This window comes from Chiloscyllium plagiosum, unplaced genomic scaffold (assembly GCF_037043375.1).
Source record: "Chiloscyllium plagiosum isolate Xiang-an unplaced genomic scaffold, Cpla_swu_hap1 HiC_scaffold_15, whole genome shotgun sequence".
Classification (NCBI taxonomy): domain Eukaryota; kingdom Metazoa; phylum Chordata; class Chondrichthyes; order Orectolobiformes; family Hemiscylliidae; genus Chiloscyllium; species Chiloscyllium plagiosum.
This window is the reverse complement of record NW_028270153.1, coordinates 9,383,724-9,404,358: the sequence shown is the minus strand read 5'-3', so window position 1 is coordinate 9,404,358 and position 20,635 is coordinate 9,383,724. Positions and strand designations below refer to the sequence as shown.

General features: G+C 40.2%; 1 protein-coding gene across 2 annotated transcripts in view; it reads left to right on the top strand.

Annotated features, from left to right (window-relative positions):
• unm_sa1614 (un-named sa1614) overlaps positions 1-20,635 on the top strand; it is a 268,689-nt gene that overhangs the window by 180,838 nt on the left and 67,216 nt on the right. For both annotated transcript variants that reach the window (XM_087994717.1, XM_087994716.1), the window contains exons 11-15: positions 6,589-6,658; positions 13,550-13,637; positions 15,086-15,134; positions 17,997-18,154; positions 19,053-19,186. In XM_087994717.1, coding sequence (XP_087850843.1) covers positions 6,589-6,658; positions 13,550-13,637; positions 15,086-15,134; positions 17,997-18,154; positions 19,053-19,186 — 499 coding nt within the window. The remainder of the gene's footprint in view (positions 1-6,588; positions 6,659-13,549; positions 13,638-15,085; positions 15,135-17,996; positions 18,155-19,052; positions 19,187-20,635) is intronic.

Below are 20,635 nucleotides of genomic sequence, written 5' to 3'. Positions count from 1 at the left end.
AACTGTTGAAACTTTATTGCTGGAACAGCACAGCAGGTCAGGCAGCATCCAGGGAACAGGAGATTCGACGTTTCGGGCACAGGCCCTTCTTCAGGAATGAGCCGAGAGTGTTCAGCAGGAGAAGATAAAAGGTAGGGAGGAGGGACTTGGAGGAGGGGCGTTGGAAATGTGATAGGTGGAAAGAGGTCAAGGTGAGGGTGATAGGTCGGAGTAGGATGGAGGCGGAGAGGTCAAGAAGAAGACTGCAGGTCAGGAAGGCGGTGCCGGGCTGGAGGGATTCGGCTGAGACAAGGTGGGGGGATGAAGAAACTGGTGAAGTCCAAGTTCATCCCCTGTGGTTGGAGGGTTCCCAGTCGGAAGATAAGACGCTCCTCCTCCGACCGTCGCGTTGTTGTGGTTTGGCGGTGGATGAGTCCAATGACCTGCATATTCTTGGTGGAGTAGGAGGGGGAGTTGAAATGCTGTGCTACAGGGTGGTTGGGTTGGTTCGTCCGGGTGGCCCAGAGGTGCTCTCTGAATCGCTCCGCAAGTAGGCGGCCTGTCTCCCCAATATAGAGGAGGCCACACCGGCTGCAGCGGATGCAGTAGATGATGTGGGTGGAGGTGCAGGTGAAACTCCTGCACACAGTGTTTTTTCAAAAAAATCTCTTTTTATTTTGCTTTTCTCTCTCCATTTCGCTATTGTGAGTTCATTCCTTATAAGAAACAATATGTACCAGTAAACCTTTGATCCTTTATTCAAACTACTATTGTTCACCAGCACAAAAACAAAATATTGCAGATGTTAGAAATTTGAAATAAAATTTTGAAATGCTGGAAATACTCAATGTGTCAGACAACATCTGTACAGAAAGAAACAACTAAAATTTAAGGTAAATGATTTTCAATTGAACTGGAAGTGTTAGTTGTGTAACATCTTTTAAGCAAGTACAAAGGTTAAAGAGGAAACGAAGAACAAAAGAGGAAGTTTGTGATATGATGGAAGAAAATGAGATTAGAAGACTAAAGCAATGATAGTACAAGGTAAAAGGAAAGTTAATGGAACAAGGAAAAAACAAAAGATAGAGCTAGGAGATGCTTAAATCAGAATTGCAATATCATTATCAATTGCTGCTTTCTGAAAAAGATGAGGTCAGAAGTTATGATTTGAATTTGTTGAACCCAATGTATGATTGTTAAAAGTTACAGAATTACTAATTGCAGCATAAGATGCTCTTCCTCAAGCTTCATTGAAATGGTAGTCCATTAAGGTGAAATTAGGTGATTGATTATAATGAAGAAAGGGGTTTTGAGGAGACAGTCAGGTGCCATCGAAGGCAATGGCCCTGTCAAGAAAAGGAAGGATGAATGTATTTGGTGGTGGAATCATAGAGGAAGTGGCAAAAAATGAACTGCAGAAAGTGGAATTGATGATGTCAATGAAATTCTATTGTAGTCTGGAGGGACTGGAAGTTAATGAGAGAAGTAAGTGGAGTTGTAGGTAGATAGATAGTGAAGAAGGCATTTGGTATGCTTTCCTTTATTGGTTAGAGCATTGAGTATAGGAGTTGGGAGGTCATTTTATGGCTGTACAGGCTATTGGTTAGGTCACTGTTGGAATATTGTATGCAATTCCGATCTCCCTCCTATCGGAAAGATGTTATGAAACTTGAAAGGGTTCAGAAAAGATTTACCAGGATGTTGGCAGGTTTGTAGGATTTAAGCTATAGGGAGAGGTTGAATAAGCTGAGGCTGTTTTCCCAGGAGTGTCGGAGAGTGAGGAGTGACCTTATAGAGGTTTACAAAATCATGAGGGGCATGGATAGGGTAGATAGACAAGGTCTCTTGCCTGGGGTGGGGGAGTCCAGAACTAGAGGGCATAGGTTTAGGGTGAGAGGGGAAAGATAGAAAAGGGACCTAGGGGGCAACTTTTTCATGCAGATTATATGAATAGAAAGGATTAAGAGGGATATGGGCCAAGTGCTGGCAAATGGGACCAGATTAGATTCGGATATCTGATCAGCATGGACAAATTGGACCAAAGGGACTGCTTCCATACTGCACATCTCTATGACTTTAAATGTGAGAAATGGAGCAATTGCGCCCAAGGCCCCAGCAACCAAAGGGACGGGAATTCAGAATTATACGCTTCCTCTGCAACAGTCTAGTTCATTCTTCAAGCAATACCAACACCTACACCCCTTCCTTTACAAGCACAGGTGATGCAATTTAGCATCTTCACTGTTTAGAGTTCAGTCATTCTTTCAAGATAGTACAACAATTTAGTTGTACTTCTTCTAGTTTGTATTTGCTACTGATGATGTAGTGTCCTGTCCATTGGTATGACAAAATGTACATTGGGTTACACTTTGCAGAAAACTTTAATTCTTCCTTTTGCCTGTCATTTTAAATCTTTCTCCAACTCCAAACCTGGATTTTTCATCCTCAAATGCCTACAATGTTCCAGTGATGGTTAAAGGTTAAGCCCAAGGAACAATGAGATACTTTACAAACTTCTGTCTTGAATTTGAGTTAATCAATTTCAGACTATAATCCCTTCCTCCATTTTCTGAACAACTGTTAGCACTGATTCTGCTATTCCTACATTCCTCCTCCTGTGGTATAGTGGTAATGTCTTGACCTCTGAGCCAGGAGTCCTAGGTTCAAGTCCCACCTGTTCCAGATGAATATAATAATATTTCTGAATAGCTTAATTAGAAAATATCTATATTCTTGCACTAGACCAAGGTTTTGTTTCTTTACTTGTCCCATCACCATCTCCTTTTGCCATACACCATCATTTCTGTTATCTTTTAATTCCTTCTGCTTCCCATGACATCAAGGGGCTTCCCTTTAAACTTTTACCCTGAATGCCATTTTCCCCTCCTTTGTTTTTGCTTCAAACTTGTTATGTCTCTAACTTTTGGTGAGAGGTCACCAACTTGAAACATTGTGGAGAACTTTCCCAGGGAATTGGAGATAGGAAGAGCTAATAAAATCATTGAGAAGTGGAGTTTTGCTGGTTCTGAATGTGTTCCATCTCCATGGACTGTTCGTGGTCCTTGCTTTGCTGTGATGACAGCAATTCACCGGGCGGCACTGGGAAGCCAATTAAGGCTTATAAGCAACTAATTACCTGCAATTGTCTGGTGCAAGTAGGACTTTATTGGTTTCAGAGTTAAAGAGTATGGGGCTGGAAAAGCTCAGCTGGTCAGGCAGCATCCAAGGAGCAGGAGAGTCGACTCTGATCTCCAGCATCTGCAGTGCTCACTTTCTCCTTTCTTGGTATCACACTAGATCTCCACTGTAACTGCAGTTTGTCAGATAAAAGAAGTCACATTTGGAGTTGAGTGATGTGACAAATTAATGAAATCTACCACTGTCAGATGCAAATTGGGGAGGCTCTTGCGGTGGAGAGATACAGTCCCTATCCCTAAACCAAGAAGCCTGGCTTCAAGTACCAAGTACTGTAGAGGTATGTAATAATATCTCTGAGCTGGTTGATTGGAAAAATAGGTTAAAATTTTTAAAAATGCCAATTAGCATGTCTGAGATTGTCTACAATTTTCTTCCAGTCTGTTGATTGCAGTAAGTAGTCTCTAATTGAATTACATTCCTGAACAGGGGTCTCTTAATTGGACACTTCATAACAAGTTATCCCACAAGCAGCACTGCTGCTGAGAATTAGGTCAGGACCCAAAAATGGTCTGGAAGGGTGGTGCAGTGATAGTCTCCCTGCCTCTGAGCCAGGAGACCTGGGTTTAACTCTCACCTTCTCCAGAGATGTATAATAACATTTCTGAGCAGGAATAGTGTCCACACTCCTAGATCAAGAGACCCAGGTTCAAATTCCCACCTGCTCCAGAGATGTGTAGTAACATCTCTGAACAGGTTGATTGGAAAATTAGGTTAAATTTTTAAAAGAATTGTCCCGGCTACTGACAATATTCAATGTCTGAATGATTCAGCACCTAAACTTGGTGCTTCTCTCTACAATTGCTGCCTGACTTGCTGGCTGTATCCAGCGTTTTCTGGTTGTATAACTCTTATTCACATGTTAACTTGATAATCAATGTCATCAGATGTCTGTCTTTGGGGTATTGCTATATCTTTGTTGAAAGTACAAAAGTGTGTACTTCTAACAACTGCTAAGAATATCATCATCTCTCCCAGTGCCTCATCTGAGTGGCATGAGAACTCATAACTCAGAACAGATATCAAACTTTCAATTGTTTTGCTTTCTATGCTCTGCAACTCTTTAGACAAGCAATAAACCACAACTTGCATTATGGAGCAACTTAATTCCAGTGGAACATTTCAACTTGCTTCACAGTTGGGACTCTGACCTGATCAGAAATAGGCAGGAGGTTACCTGAAGGTGTTGTGAAGTTAAGGTTTTTAAGGATCCTTTTGATGCAGGGGAATGACCTATCAAGGTAGGTGGAAACAAGGACTTAATTCCAGAAAGTAGGGGCTAAAGGCTCTGTCACTGATTGTATTACGCAAAAAGGAGAGAATACAGATTTTTCAGAAGGAATGGGCAGCAAAGTTAGCAGAGGAATCAAGGCTTTGGAGAGCTTTGTAGTTGAGGTCAAGGATACTGATAGACCTAGGGTTGACAAGCCAATGTAGAGAGTTGAAAACTGCAGTGCTGATGATGAGCGAATGAAGAGTTCATGCTTGAAACTTTGACTCTGCTGCTCCTTGGATGCTGCCTGGCCAGCTGTGCTTTTCCAGCACCACACTTTGTGACTCTGATCTCCAACATTTGTCGTCCTCACTTCCACCAAGCTAATATAGAGAGTCAAAAATAGGAGACATAGGTGTATACGTTTTAGATACTATGTTGTGGATCATGATAGAATTTATGAAGGTATATCTTAAGAGATCGATGAGGGTAATGTTTAAAAAATAAAATCTGGGGTTGACAAAAACATGGACAAGAGCTTTGATGGGATTTGGCGACAGTGGGGTATTATAAGGATAAAGATGTGATATGGGTGTCCTTTGTACAATCGCCGAAAGTAAGCATGAGGGTGCAACAGGCATTGAAGAAGACAAATAGTACATTGGCCTTCATAACGAGAAGATTTTGAGTAAAGGATCAGGGATGCCTTGCTGCAGTTGTACAGAACTTTGCTGAGATTACACCCAGAGTGTTGTCATGCAGTTTTGGTCTCCTTGTCTGAGGATGTTGTATTCTGGCTATGGAGAAAGTGCAAAAAGGCTTACCAGACTGGTTCTTTGGATTGTCAAGTTCATGTATGAAGAGAGACTAGATTGATTAGAACTATATTCACTAGACTTTAGAAGATTGAGGGGGTAACCTCATAGAAACTTTAAAAATTCTAAAAATACTAGATAGTTTCAACACAGGATGTTCTCAATGACTGGGTAGTCCCGAACCAGGATAACAGCCTAAGAATGAATATGAGGTAGGCATTTCTTCAGCCAGAGAATAGTAGAATTTTCTGCCACAGAAAGTGGTTGAGGCCAGAACAGTGCAATGTTTTTAGGGAACAGTTAAATATTAATTAGCAAGTTTTGAGAAGATTTGTAGCTCAGATTGAGGTTTTGGATATAGATTTGCTCGCTGTGCTGAAAGATCCATTTCCAGATGTTTCATTACCTTACTAGGTAACATGTTCAGTGGACCTCATGCGAAGCAATGCTGAAAATTCCTGCTTTCATCACCACAGGAAATAACATCACCAACCCAAAGAATCCCAAATATATAAATAGAAAGCAGGAATTTTCAGCATTGCTTCGCATTAGGTTACCTAGTAAGGTAATGAAATGTCTGGAAATTAACTTTTCAACTCAGCGAGCAAACCTACATCCAAGATATTAATTCTTTGAGCTAAAGGATTCAAAGTTTGTGGGGTGAAAGTGGGAGCAGGGTACTGAGTAGGATGATCAGCCATGACCTTGTTGAATGGCAGAGTAAGCTTGAAGGGCTGACTGGCCCACTCCATTCCTATTTTCTAATGTTTCTATATTTCAGAATTGAAAGAAGACACCCTTGGGTTGACTGAGAGGTTTTAAACTCATTTAGATTGCACACCTGAAGAATATAGGGATTAGAGACAAGGACACAAAGTTTCTGAAATGTTGACGTTGTCCGTGTTGATCTGCAAGAATTTCTTTCTCATCCTTGTGTCCCATTCAATGTTGACACTACTTTGACCACCTCATACAATTATTATACAGAATTAATTCAGAACCATCTCTGACTGGAGGTGCTAGCAAGAGTGCAGGTGATACAGATTGCAGTTCAACTTAATTGTGAAATCAGAACAAGTGGTGGCACAAAAGTGGAATACAGGAAAAGAGGGACTAGCACAGTCTTCTGCAGAGTCCATATTATCCAAGCCTTTAACAGCCAGTTGAGTAAAAAGAACTAGACAAAGCAATAAGGTGAATGTGGTTTACTACAGTTGGTGTTTGTTATCATGATATTAGAGCCAAGGAGGAACCTAGACATGAGTGGTTATATAACGAGAGTATGAATTCCAAACAGTGCATTGCTGTTACAAAGTTTATTTGCGAATATTTTCAAGGTGAAATGCTTTTTCATATAATATATTATACACATTTTCTCCTATTTAGGTTGAGGAAAGTTTGGCAGAAGAGGAAATGCATCATAAAGAACTGTTACCTGACCATTTCGCATGGAACTGTGAGTTCAGTATGAGAATGAGATTGGAGCATTATTTATTGATTTTGTTTGACAGAAAATGCAATTCATTTTACAATCATCTGACTGAATGACATCTCCTTAGTTTCTTATATTTAGCAAGACTATTTTCCAGAGAACAACAAAGATTTAATTAGGAGGAAATATGGAAAACATTAAAGAAATTTAAAAGGAAATTGCTATTGTGAATAAGCATTTAGAATGGCTGTATACAGGGTGTAGATTTTAATTCAGATTGGTTTTCAGCGTGTTACCTTTCTGCCCATCAGAGGCAGCAGAAAGTCACTGCAATGCCTCCTTCAAATGAACTGAGTCCACTTTCTACCAGGAATAGACTTAAGAGTATAACAAATGGCTGCTGGCAGACAAAGATTAGATAATGCTATGGTTGCTGATTGGCATCCAGCTGGCAGGAAGAGGTCCTGCCAGAGAATAGGGATGGATTTTAGGAACAAGGGGCACTGGTGTTTCTTGAGACAATCAGAAATTTTGGTTCCCACAATTTTATACTTAACATCAGTGCCTGTTGCCTCAGGGGACCAGTTGCAAACTTGCTGTAAAGTTGAGATGCTTGCTCTCTTTGGCTTTGATTATGTGTATAGGACCCTATTGACATAGTTTGCTCAAGTGTGTGAGGCTGCCACGTAACAATAAAATCTAAAATCTAAATTTGCTTTAATAAGCACTTCCTTCCTATGCAGAATTCAATCTTTAAATATCAGATGTGGACAGGGTTTCAGCAGGTTAAAAAGTTCCTCTCTCTAACTGATCACCTGACCACTTTTCGCTCCTTCAATTTTGTACTGAGGTGAAGTGTGTTGAAATATATTAAGATACCACAGAATTCTCTGATGATAATTATGGGACACTTTTCTGCGTATTCTCCATATGCAAACAAGCACTATTCACATAGTTATATTGTTTCTTGGCTTAGGCAAAATCCAAATTAATAAATACATAAATGAAATCCAAATTAATAAGTACAAAAATAAAATTTTACACACCTGACCATATTAGAGAGCATGCCAAAAGTACATTTATTTTTAGTATTAACCACCTACCCTTTTATACCTATCCCAAATAAAATTGAGAGGACATTGTGTAATGGCAATTTTATTTCTGGCTGAAGATAATTCTTCAACCAACAGTAGCAACAAATCGGCGTCCCTAAGTCTTAAAGTCAATTTTGAAGTGTAGTGTTTTACACCATTATTGCATAGACCGTTTTAGCATCTGAACTGTGTATAGCCATATCATGAATAACCAGCTAATTTGTTTTGTGTGGTGTTAATTGAAGAACACTGTTAAGAAAACTTAGTTGCTCTTTTTAACTAATATGAAGGGTTGCAGGGATAGGGTTGGGAGGGTGGGATGCTCTTCAGAGGGTCAGTGTGGACTCAGTGGGCTGAATGGCTTGTTCCCACACTGTAGAGATTCTATGGATTCTATAATAAATGGAGTGGAATCTTGGGTTCATAAGTCACCTGAAAGATGGCACCTTTAACAATGGCATACCCTATAATTGCTGTGCAAATAGTTACCTTAGATAATAGAACATAATCCTGATGAAGGGCTCCTGCCCGAAACGTCGATTTTTTTTTTTTTGCTCCTCGGATGCTGCCTGACCTGCTTGTCATTTCCAGCACCACTCTAATCTTGACTCTAATCTCCAGCATCTGCAGTCTTGTCCGTATGTCTATCCAATGACCATTTAAATGCCCTTAAAGTTGACATGTGTGTTCCATGCCCCTTCTATTCTCTGAGTAACGAAACTGCCTCTGATATCTGTCCTATATCTATCACCCCTCAATTTTAAAGCGATGTCCCCTCGTGCAAGCCATCACCATCCAAGGAAAAAGGCTCTCATTATCCAACCTATCTAACAATCTGATTATCTTATATGTCTCAATTAAGTTACCTCACAACCTTGTTCTCTCTAATGAAAACAGCCTCAAGTCCTCAGCCTTTCCTTGTAAGACCTTCCTTCCATACCCGGCAACATCCTAGTAAATCTCCTCTGAACTCTTTCTAAAGCTTCCACATCTTTCCTATAATGCGGTGACCAGAACCGTACGCAATATTCCAAATGTGGCCATACCAGAGTTTTGTTCAGCTGCAGCATGATCTCATGGTTCCGAATCTCAAGCCTTCTATCAATAAAAACTAACACACCATGTACCTTCTTAACAACCCTGTCAACTTGGGTGGCAACTTTCAAGAATCTATATACCTGGACACTGAGCTCTCTCTACCTCTTACCATAAGCCCAGTGCTCTTTGTTCCTATTGCTCCTTCCAAAGTGAATCACCTCACACTTTTTCATGTTAAACTCCATTTGCCACCTCTCAGCCCAGTTCTGCATCTTGTCTATGTCTCTCTGTAACATCCTTCGTCACTATCCACAACTCTACCGGCCTTAGTGTCATCTACAAATTTACTAAACCATCCTTCTATGCCCTCATCCACATCATTTATAAAAATGACAAACATCAGTGGACTCAAAACAGATCCTTGTGGTACCCCACTAGTAACTGAACTCCAGAATGAATATTTCCCACCAACCGCTACCCTCTGTCTTCTTTCAGCTGGCCAATTTCTGATTCAAACCGTTAAGTCACCCTCAATCCCATGCCTCTGTAATTTAGAATAGATTAGATTCCCTACAGTGTGGAAACAGGCTCTTCGGCTCAACAAGTCCACACCGACCCTCCGAAGAGTAACCCACCCAGACCCGTTTCCCTCTGACTAATGCACCTAACACTATGGGCAATTTAGCATGGCCAATTCACTTGACCTGAATGTCTTTGGATTATGGGAGGAAACTGGAGCACCTGGTGGAAACCCATGCAGACACGGGGAGAATGTGCAAACTCCACACAGACAGTCACCTGAGGCTGGAATCGAACCTGGGACCCTGGTGCTGCGAGGTAGCAGTGCTAACCATTGAGCCACCGTGCCACCCAATAGCCTACCGTGGGGAAGCTTATCAAACGCCTTATTGAAATCCATATACCCCACATCAACTGCTTTACCCTCATCCAACTGTTTGATCACCTTCTCAAAGAACTCAAAGGCTTGTGAGGCACGACCTACTTTCACAAAATCCATAAGACCATAAGGCATAGGAGCGGAAGTAAGGCCATTCAGCCCATCGAGTCCATTCCGCCATTCAATCATGGCTGATGGGCATTTCAACTCCACTTACCCGCATTCTCCCCGTAGCCCTTAATTCCTTGTGACATCAAGAATTTATCAATTTCTGCCTTGAAGACATTTAGCGTCCCAGCCTCCACTGCACTCTGTGGCAATGAATTCCACAGGCCCACCACTCTCTGGCTGAAGAAATGTCTCCGCATTTCTATTCTGAACTTACCCCCTCTAATTCTAAGGCTGTGTCCACGGGTCCTAGTTTCCTCGCCTAACGGAAACAATTTCCTAGCGTCCACCCTCTCCAAGCCATGTATTATCTTGTAAGTTTCTATTAGATCTCCCCTTACTCTTCTAAACTCCAATGAATACAATCCCAGGATCCTCAGCCGTTCCTCATATGTTAGACCTACCTGGGATCATCCGTGTGAATCTCTGCTGGACACGCTCCAGTGCCAGTATGTCCTTCCTGAGGTGTGGGGACCAAAACTGGACACAGTACTCCAAATGGGGCCTAACCAGAGCTTTATAAAGTCTCAGTAGCACAACAGTGCTTTTATATTCCAACCCTCTTGAGATAATTGACAACATTGCATTCGCTTTCTTAATCACGGACTCAACCTGCATGTTTACCTTTAGAGAATCCTCAACTAGCACTCCCAGATCCCTCTGTACTTTGGCTTTACGAATTTTCTCACCGTTTAGAAAGTAATTCATGCTTCTATTCTTTTTTCCAAAGTGCAAGACATCGCATTTGCTCACATTGAATTCCATCAGCCATTTCCTGGACCACTCCTCCAAACTGTCTAGATCCTCCTGCAGCCTCCCCACTTCCTCAGTACTACCTGCCTGTCCACCTAACTTTGTATCATCGGCAAACTTCGCTAGAATGCCCCCAGTCCCTTCATCCAGATCATTAATATATAATGTGAACAGCTGCGGCCCCAACACTGAACCCTATGGGACACCGCTTGTCACCGGCTGCCATTCCGAAAAAGAACCTTTTATCCCAACTCTCTGCCTTCTGTCAGACAGCCAATCCTCAATCCACACCAGTAGCTCACCTCGAACACCATGGGCCCTCACCTTGCTCAGTAGCCTCCCGTGTGGCACCTTATCAAAGGCCATTTGGAAGTCTAGGTAGACCACATTCATTGGGTTTCCCCGGTCTAACCTACTTGTCACCTCTTCAAAGAACTCCAACAGGTTTGTCAGGCACGACCTCCTCTTACTAAATCCATGTTGACTTGTTCTAATTCGACCCTGCTCTTCCAAGAATTTAGAAACCTCATCCTTAATGATGGATTCTAGAATTTTACCAACAACCGAGGTTAGGCTAATTGGCCTATAATTTTCCATCTTTTGCCTTGATCCTTTCTTGAACAAGGGGGTTACAACAGCGATCTTCCAATCATCCGGGACTTTCCCTGACTCCAGTGACTTTTGAAAGATCTCAACCAACGCCTCCACTATTTCCTCAGCCACCTCCCTCAGAACTCTAGGATGTAACCCATCAGGGCCAGGAGATTTATCAATTTTAAGACCTTTTAGCTTTTCTAGCACTTTCTCTTTTGTAATGGCAACCATACTCAACTCAGCCCCCTGACTCCCTTTAATTGTTGGGATATTACTCATGTCTTCCACTGTGAAGACTGATGCAAAGTACTTATTAAGTTCTCCTGCTATTTCCTTATCTCCCATCACTAGGCTTCCAGCATCAGTTTGAAGTGGCCCAATGTCTACTCTTGTCTGTCATTTGTTTCTTATGTATTGAAAGAAACTTTTACTATCATTTCTAATATTACTGGCTAGCCTACCTTCATATTTGATCCTCTCCTTCCTTATTTCTCTCTTTGTTATCTTCTGTTTGTTTTTGTAGCCTTCTCAATCTTCTGATTTCCCAGTGCTCTTGGCCACTTTATAGGCTCTCTCTTTTTCTTTGATAGATTTCCTGACTTCCTTTGTCAGCCATGGCTGAATAATCCCTCCACGGATAATCTTTCTCTTCTTGGGGATGAACCTCTGTACAGTGTCCTCAATTTTACCCACAAACTCCTGCCATTTTTCCTCTACTGTCTTCCCTGCTAGGCTCTGCTTCCAGTCTATTTTCGTCAGTTCCTCTCTCATACCCTCATAATTACCTTTTATTTAACTGTAACACCATTACATCCGATTTTGCCTTCTCTCTTTCAAACTGCAGACTGAACTCTACCATTTTATGATCACTGCTTCCTAAGTGTTCCCTTACTTTAAGATTTTTTATAAAGTCTGGTTCATTACATAGCACTGGGTCCAGAATAGCCTGCTCCCTTGTGGGCTCCATGACAAGCTGTTCCAAAAAGCTATCATGTAAGCATTCCATGAATTCCCTTTCTTTGGATCCACTGGGAACATTATTTACCCAGTCCACCTGCATATTGAAGTCTCCCATGATCACTGTGACCTTGCTTTTCTGACATGCCTTCTCTATTTCCCGGGACATGTTGCGCCCCTGGTCCTGACCACTGTTAGGAGGTCTGTACATAACTCCCACTATGGTTTTTTTTGCCTTTGTGGTTCCTCAATTCCACCCACACAGACTCCACATCATCCGACGCTATGTCATTCAGCACCATAGATTTAATTTTGTTCTTAACTAACAAGGCAACCCCGCCCCCTCTGCCCACCTCCCTGTCTTTTCGATAAGTTGAAAACCCTTGGATGTTTAACTGCCAGTCCTGACCCCCTGATCATGTTGATTATCCCTAATCAAGTAATTATTTTCTAGATGATTATAAGTCCTATCTCTTATAACCCTTTCCAACACTTCACCCACAACCGAAGGAAGGCTCACAGGTCTATAATGTCCAGAGTTGTCTCTACTCCCCTTCTTGAACAAGGGAACAGCATTTGCAATCCTCCAGTCTTCTGGCACTATTCCTGTAGACAATGACGACATAAAGATCAAAGCTTGGCAATCTCCTTCCTGGCTTCCCAGAGAATTTGGAGATAAATCCCATCCAGCTCAAAACCTGTAGTGGAGTTTGAATCGTCAGACTCCGAGCCAATGCTGACACTTAAATGGAAACAACCATTTTCTTGAGAATTAAAATATTCCATATTTAAAAATTCCATATTTAACTTGCAGACAGTAGGCCAGAGCTAAATATATTATGATAAATATGGTTAATACCTTAATATTGCTTTAGACAATTGTATGACAGGCTTGCTTTAATGGCTGTGCTTTTAAATGTGGAGTGCAGAATAGCCAAATCTGATTTCATGTTACACATGTATGTTTCCATTGAAAGACCTTGAGCAGCAATCAGTATTGGCAGGTTGCTAGATTTTATTTTCCTTTCTACAGTCCTCAGATCAATCTTTATGCCAAACACTCATTAGTTATTTTAATAACCTGCTCAGATGTGCAATGACACATCTCCAGGGCAGGTGGGATTTCAACATAGGCCTTCTAGTTCAGAGGAGGGATACTACCATTGCCCAGTACTCCCTAAGCAGTTCAAGGACTAGAATTGAGATGTTCCAATTGCCTTCAATGTTGCTGCACTAAGGGTAAGAGCGCATTGAGAATATTCTTATTGAGAAGTATTTGCCTACTGCGATATTAAGATACATCAGATACAATATTATGTTATTGGATTTGATTGTCTTCTAAGTTTTGTCTTGTCAATTAAATTGTAGAATGTGTCATGTTAAAATCTTTTAATTTATTTCTGTTTCACCCAGCCCAACCGACAGCCAGCAAAGCTCAACCTGCTGACCTGCCAAGTGAAACCCAGTTTGGAAGATAAAAAGTGCTTTGACCTTATTTCACGTATGAACTATCATTTTGATTTTCCTTCCCCTGTTTTAGTATGGTAATTATTCATTACTTCATGATTTATGTTGATTAATGCAATGTATTTGTGATCAGGGTTTGTCTCTTTTTGCCTTTTAGTAGTCAGATGTTGCAATATAGATACAGTTATCAGAGACAGTCATCCATGTTATTTGCAACATCTGTGTTTCCTTATTGTACTGTTGTGGGAACCCCAACACTCAGCCAGCTCAGTCAGTATGGTACTACCAATGATTCATCCACTGAGGGATGTGCAGTATATGGTAATCAACAGGAGGTCTTTGTCCATGTTTGATCGGATGCCATGTGACTTCATGGAGTTGGAGTCACTGTTGATGTCACGTAGGGCAACTGTGTCCTCACTGTGCTACCAGCTTGCGATGGTAATGGTGGTGTCTCGGACATAGTCATTCTCACAGAACCATATCTTGGGAAAATGTCAAGCTTTTACTTGACTGATCTGTAGGGCTGCTTTCCTAATTTTGGTACAAAGCCTGAGATGTTTGTAGGGAGGAGTTTGTAAAGTTGACAGGGCTGAGCTTGCTATTGCCATTTTCTCTGCTTTGGTCATTGCTCGGTTGTCCATATAGTTTCCTTCCTTTTATCAGACTTTGTAGAGATTAAACACAACTGAATGGCTTGCAAAACCAACTAAGAGGGCTTTTAAGAGTCAACCACCTTCCTGTGGATCTGGACTTGCACAGCAACCAGAACCAATGATCAGCCAGACCACATGGCAGATTTTTCCTTCCCTAATGGATACTTACAGCAATCTACATTGGTTTGGATCATCACCACTAGACAAGCTGTTAATACCAGACTTAGTAGTTGAATTAAAATTTCATTATCTGGTGTCTGGGGATGTGGATATGTGGATTACCATGCCATACAAATTCTCATAATATACACACCAGCAACTTTGATTACACACCCAGAATGCAGGTTATGTAATTTTCCATCCATTTTAATTTTGAGAGAAAATCAGGTAGACCACAAAACAAGAATATTAAACTTTACTCTTAGTGCATATGCTTGTGAAACTCAGCCCTGATTATACTAATTCAGAAACTACCTCACAAGTTGTGAAGTTTTTCTCTTTCTGAAAGAGAACCTCAAGTGAAAATAATTAAAGGATATTTGTGACATAATTTGAATTCCACAGTGAGGCAACTATTTAAATTAGTAAAGCTTGGATTATGGACTTTCTAACAAGTATTGAGTTCCCAATACCTAGTAAATGGTGATTCACTACGTAGATGAGCTTTAAACCCATTTGTGCAGAGATCAGTGCTTGTTGAACCTTAATTAAATAATTTTCAGTTTATGCCTGCAAACTCAAATTCATATTCAGATAGTGCCCTGAGATTGTCGCTTTATATCTTTCAGTTAATCTAATTTAATGTTATTTTGTGTTTTGCTTTTAGATAACCGCACATATCATTTCCTTGCAGATGATGAGCAGGATTGCATGGCGTAAGTAGAGAGTTGTCCAATTGTGGATTGTTGTATGTAGCTAATAGATTGCAGAAAGTGTTATGAAGCCATAGCTCCATAGAATGAGATGATGCCATAATTGACAGATCCAAGTTTGGATTAGTACAGTTATATACACTTGACTGTGTATTATTGATGTGAATGTAAACTAATCATAAATTATGAAATATTCAGTATATGCATTGATTTCATATCTCTGAACATGTTCTAAAAAGCTTTTTTCAATTCAAGGTAAAGGAAGCCTTCTGCTAATTACTACACACTACACTTCCCTTAATGGATGAATCCGTTTTACTCCAAGTTGAACACCAGCTGGAGGATACATTGCGGGAGGCAAGGGCACAGAATATACTGGGTGGCTGATGTCAATTTCATCACCAAGAGTCACTCTGTAGTCTCACTACTGATGGAGCTGGCCCAGTCCTCATTAACATAGCTGCCAGGCTTGGCCTATGACCAGATGATAAGGGAACTGATGAGGTTTTAAAAAAAACTTGACCTTGGCCTCACCAGTCAACCTGTACCAAATGCATCTGTCCATGAAAGTATTGGTTGGAGCAGCCCCAACACAGTACTTGTGGAGACAAAGTAATAGATTTTGAACAAATCTAGCAACTCAAGACTAGGCATCCATGCTATGGACTATCAGCAGCAGTAGAACTGTATTTAGCCATAATCTGTAACAGCAACGTATCCCTATTCTATTATTCCTATCAGTTTTCTTACATTTAATGTAATATTTATTTAGGCCATATGTAGAAAACCTAGTTAACAAATCTGTGAATGTATGGCAATATTGCATTGTTTATATTAATCACCGATCAGTTGGAAGGGATTTTATACGTTTGTCCTCTCATCCCTAATTTTTTCATGTCAATAAGCCTAAATCCCACAGTAGTTATTTCCAGGTAAACTTTGCCCAGCTTTCTTCTTTCACCAGTCACATTTTTGGTTTTTTTAACTGTTGAAAAGAGGCGAATACTGATTCAGCTCAGCAAAACAGACTATGCCTTAGCTAATCCAAGTCACCCTACCTGGTTTAAAAGGCAAACAATATTTGCTATTTAACTATCAATGAGAGGGGAAAGATATAAAAGAGCCCCATGGGGCAACATTTTCACACAGAGGGTGGTGTGTATATGGAATGAGCTACCAAAGGAAGTGGTGGAGACTCGTGCAATTACAACATTTAAAAGACATTTGAATGGGTATGTGAATAGGAAGGCTTTGGAAGGATATGGGCAGGGTGCTGGCAGGTGGGACTAGATTGGATTGGGATATCTGGTCTGCATGGATGAGTTGGACCAAAGAGTCTGTTTCCATGCTGTACACTTCTATGACTCTATAACTGCTGCATCCTCCTATGGCAATGCCTGTACCAATCAGAGTGTTGTTCCTCTTACATTGGTAATTGTTACAAATTACCCTAATGACTGCAAAATGAAAAGCTTTGACAAAATGTGTATATTTTACAGCAATGCTTAGTGTATGTGTAAAGTCAATAGAAGAAATATCAGAATGAATGTGTAATAGTCAGCCACTATACATGCTTTTGAGTTTTCCTAACCCCCAGTTTAGTAGCTGGCTATTTTACCTATTGCCATCTGTCAGAAGCTAACTGAAATTAGGGGATATTACATGCCCCTTCTGTGTGTCTTTTGTGCAGATCGAGCAGCATGTCATTTGGGCCGGTGGCTAGCCAGTCTCCCAATTCCCAACCAGTTGCCAACAGCACCAGCATCTAGCTCCCAGATCTCCGTGAATGTGGCCTCCTGGATTAGCCTGCCTACAGTCACAGGATGCTTACAACACAGCTGTTGCACTGCTGGGATTGTTAGATCTACCAGCTAAGTGGAATTTCATCCCAGTGAGGGGTTGAAATTCCATGAGTTTGTTTAAGCTGAACATAGCACTTTATGCCTTTACAATGTGCTTCTATTTGGCCATTTGGCCAGCCACTGACTTTTCTTTTGAAGGGGTAGGGATGAGCAGTTTCTCCTGTCCTAAAATAATTTTACATCCACAAAATGCTCAATTCTCACAGCTTTCATCATCTCGAATTTGGTATGCCTTTCAAATTTTTGATATTTTTGTCAATTGCTTGTAAAGATTTTCACATCAAGAATACCCAACAATAACCAGTTATTTCCCCTCTTGCATTAAGATGTTCAGCTGTTTGATGCTCCTGCTCCTTTTTTGTGCTCTAATGATCATGCATTCTGTTACAACCAGAACTTTTACATCTCCTGTGTATGAAGAAATACAGAGTAAAGTTTAAGAAAAGCTAGGAAATAACTTATTGGCCTCACAAGGACTTAGAAAAACATCAAAAGTCCATTTATCTTAATGGATCTCTTCTCAGTATGCATCCATTTAACCTGTAGGGGCACCAGTTAGGATTACAGACAGATCATGAGACTTCAAATGATCTCAATCTGCATATTGAAAAAGCACTTCAGTTCTGCCAAAGTTTTAAGCTCTCAGATAGGCATCAATATTGGTGCGGGTAAGTTGCATGGGCCCTTATTACTGCCTTCACACTCATTCTATCAAGTAGCAGGGTTAAAAATTAGCACTCATAATGTCATTGGAGGGCCAGACAAAATTAAAGATCTTAATTTTCAATCAAATAATTAATGTTCTATATTTAGATCTGTAGCTTTATATCTTTCAATTTATCATGTAGTATTGCATTTTCTGTATATTACTGTTTTCTGGACATCAGGATCGGGATAGCAATATCTATCTCTTTGTTGACAATTTAGTAGCTAGGTAAATATTTCATGTTGCCAGTATATTAGTGGTATGTGTTTAATGTTTGACTCTTGTTATTATGTGAAGGTGGATCTCAGTTCTAACCAACTGCAAGCAAGAAGCGCTAAATGTGGCTTTTCACCACAGTGGTGGAGAAAACAGTATTGAAGATCTGACTAAAGCCATCATTGAAGATGTCCAACATATGCCAGGGAATAACGAGTGCTGTGACTGTGGGGCAGCAGGTGAGAAAAATGCTGCTGAAGAAGCAATGGAGATATTAATGTACTGATTTATGTTTCTCAAAAAGATTTCAGAAATTTAAATTAAAATATTATATTGCTGCTGCAAAGATTTCCTCTGAAATTTTGATTTAAATGCAAAGCAAACATTCTATTAATTTTGATCTGTACCGAACTGAGAAGCAAAGCTAAAAGATATTACCAGTAAGCACGTGTAAATTGGAAAGGAAAAAGAGGAAGAAATAAGGGAAAGATACAAGAGAAGAACTAGAATGGCCTATTAAGTGTGTAATTGCAGGACAGCTAAAGGTTAAATGGGAAAAATTATATTAATATCAGATAATGAGAGAAATTAAAGCTATTTACAAAGCACCAGACATATTAGCTTTTTTTTCCCCAAAGGATTTATTTCCTCTTGGTTATCTCTTCCACCATCCCTAATATCAGCATTGATTTCTCCTGGGCCTCCTGCAAGAATCACAATGGGAATATGCCCCGAAGATCACCACACAAAGCCATTGTATACTATTCCACTAGTTCATCCAGTCATGCAAACAGTAATATAATTTGGTGTATTTTGTGTTCAACTCTTGCCAATGTATTTACCTGGAAGAAGCAGAAAAGATTTGGCATACTTCGAAGAATACAAATCTGAACAAATGAGTTGCATATTGAGAATTGTCAAATAATAGGATTCAATTAAATAAAAGTAAATTATAGGAGCAGGAAAAGAAAATTAGTTGAGTTTTCTTCTTTCTCAGGGCTATTTTAGGAGCATTGCTGATGTGAATGCATGCTGAACCCCTGATCTGTACAGTGCACTAGGATTCATATTGAATCATTTTGAGTTGGTTGTGTAATATGAGAATTAGGTGCTTATAATTCTCACATTTTTCTGCAGGTCCAACTTGGCTTTCTACGAATCTTGGAATATTAATATGTATAGAATGTTCTGGAATTCACCGAGAGATGGGTGTACATTATTCCCGGATACAGTCCCTATCACTAGACAAGCTTGGGACCTCTGAACTCTTGGTGAGATTCTTTCTAGTTTTATTTTAGTAATTTTAATGCACCGTTTATAAGTATGTATCGCTGAATGTAAATAGTATTCTACCGATCAATTACTATGACCCCAGAATTTAAAGGGAGAATGCAGGGAGAGGAGGCATAACAGACCACCCAGAAGTACTGGTTCCCACAGTCCTTGTCAACTTAACAAGTATTTTAACTGCACATCTTCAGTGTTGCTAGGTCAAAATCCTGGAATTCTCTCTCTAAAGTTATTATGGATCTACTACAACGCATGGACTACAGTAGTTCAAGAAGGCAGCGCACTAAAACAACTCCACAGAGGCCGTTGCCAAGTCCCTTTTTATTTACACATGCTCAGCCCTTGACTATAGTACTGCCTCATTCAAAGTCAGGCACCAGAGTATTCGTATCTCTGATCTTTTTTATCTCTCACTCTTTTTATATATCAGGGAGGCGAAAGTGAGAACTGCAGATGCTGGAGATCAGAGTTAAGATTAATCTTTTTATATATCAGCCAGGGATCCCTGATTGGACCAGTTTAATAACCACAATCAGGGACCTTATATTCTATGATGTCCAGCTAGCTGACCTCATTACAATTACTGCAATCACTACCTCTCAAAGGCAACTAGGGAGATGCAATAAATGCTGACCAGCTAGCGATGCCCATGTTCCACACATAAATAAAGAAAGGCTCCTTTTAAAACCTGAAGTGGCCACGTTGGAGGCAAGTTAGCACCAGATTTTCTATTTTCAAAACTTTAACAACCTCTCTTACATCTACACATTTCTTGAAGGTTAAAATTGAAATAACTCCAGAGAAGCCGGTATCCCGTTACCAAGTCACCCTTTATTTACATGTGTGTAATACTTAACACTGGTGCGGCTTCCTCAGTGCCAGATCTCAGAGTGAACTGTACCTCTGACACTCTCCTGTTTATATCTATCAGCCAGGGCACCCTGATTAGACCAGGTTAACAGTCCCAATCAGGGAACTCATATTCTATGAGGTCCATCTGGCTGACCTTGTGACAATCACTACAAAATGACATCCTTATCCCAAATGTTATAAGATCAGATATAAATGTACATGCATTGGTGGTTCAGCAAACAAAATGTTACTTGTTCCTAATGAAATGCAGTCAGTTATAAAAGTGGATGATCAAGATTTTTTGTATTTTATCCAACATAATGCAATGCTAATATTCTTATATTTTTGCTGACTACTCTGGACCTAGGAACATTTTGAGGTTTTTTTTTGTCTATTGTATTTGGAATTTTATCCCTTCCAGGATATAATTTCAGAGAAATTTGATGCATTTCCATGATATTCCCCATGCTGATAACTTCCAATCCTTAAAGAGCTTTCAGGGCAAATCAAATCCAAATGTTGAACTAATGTGAATCTTCTTTAGCATGATCTCCCTGGTTCCCAGTATGTTAAAAAAG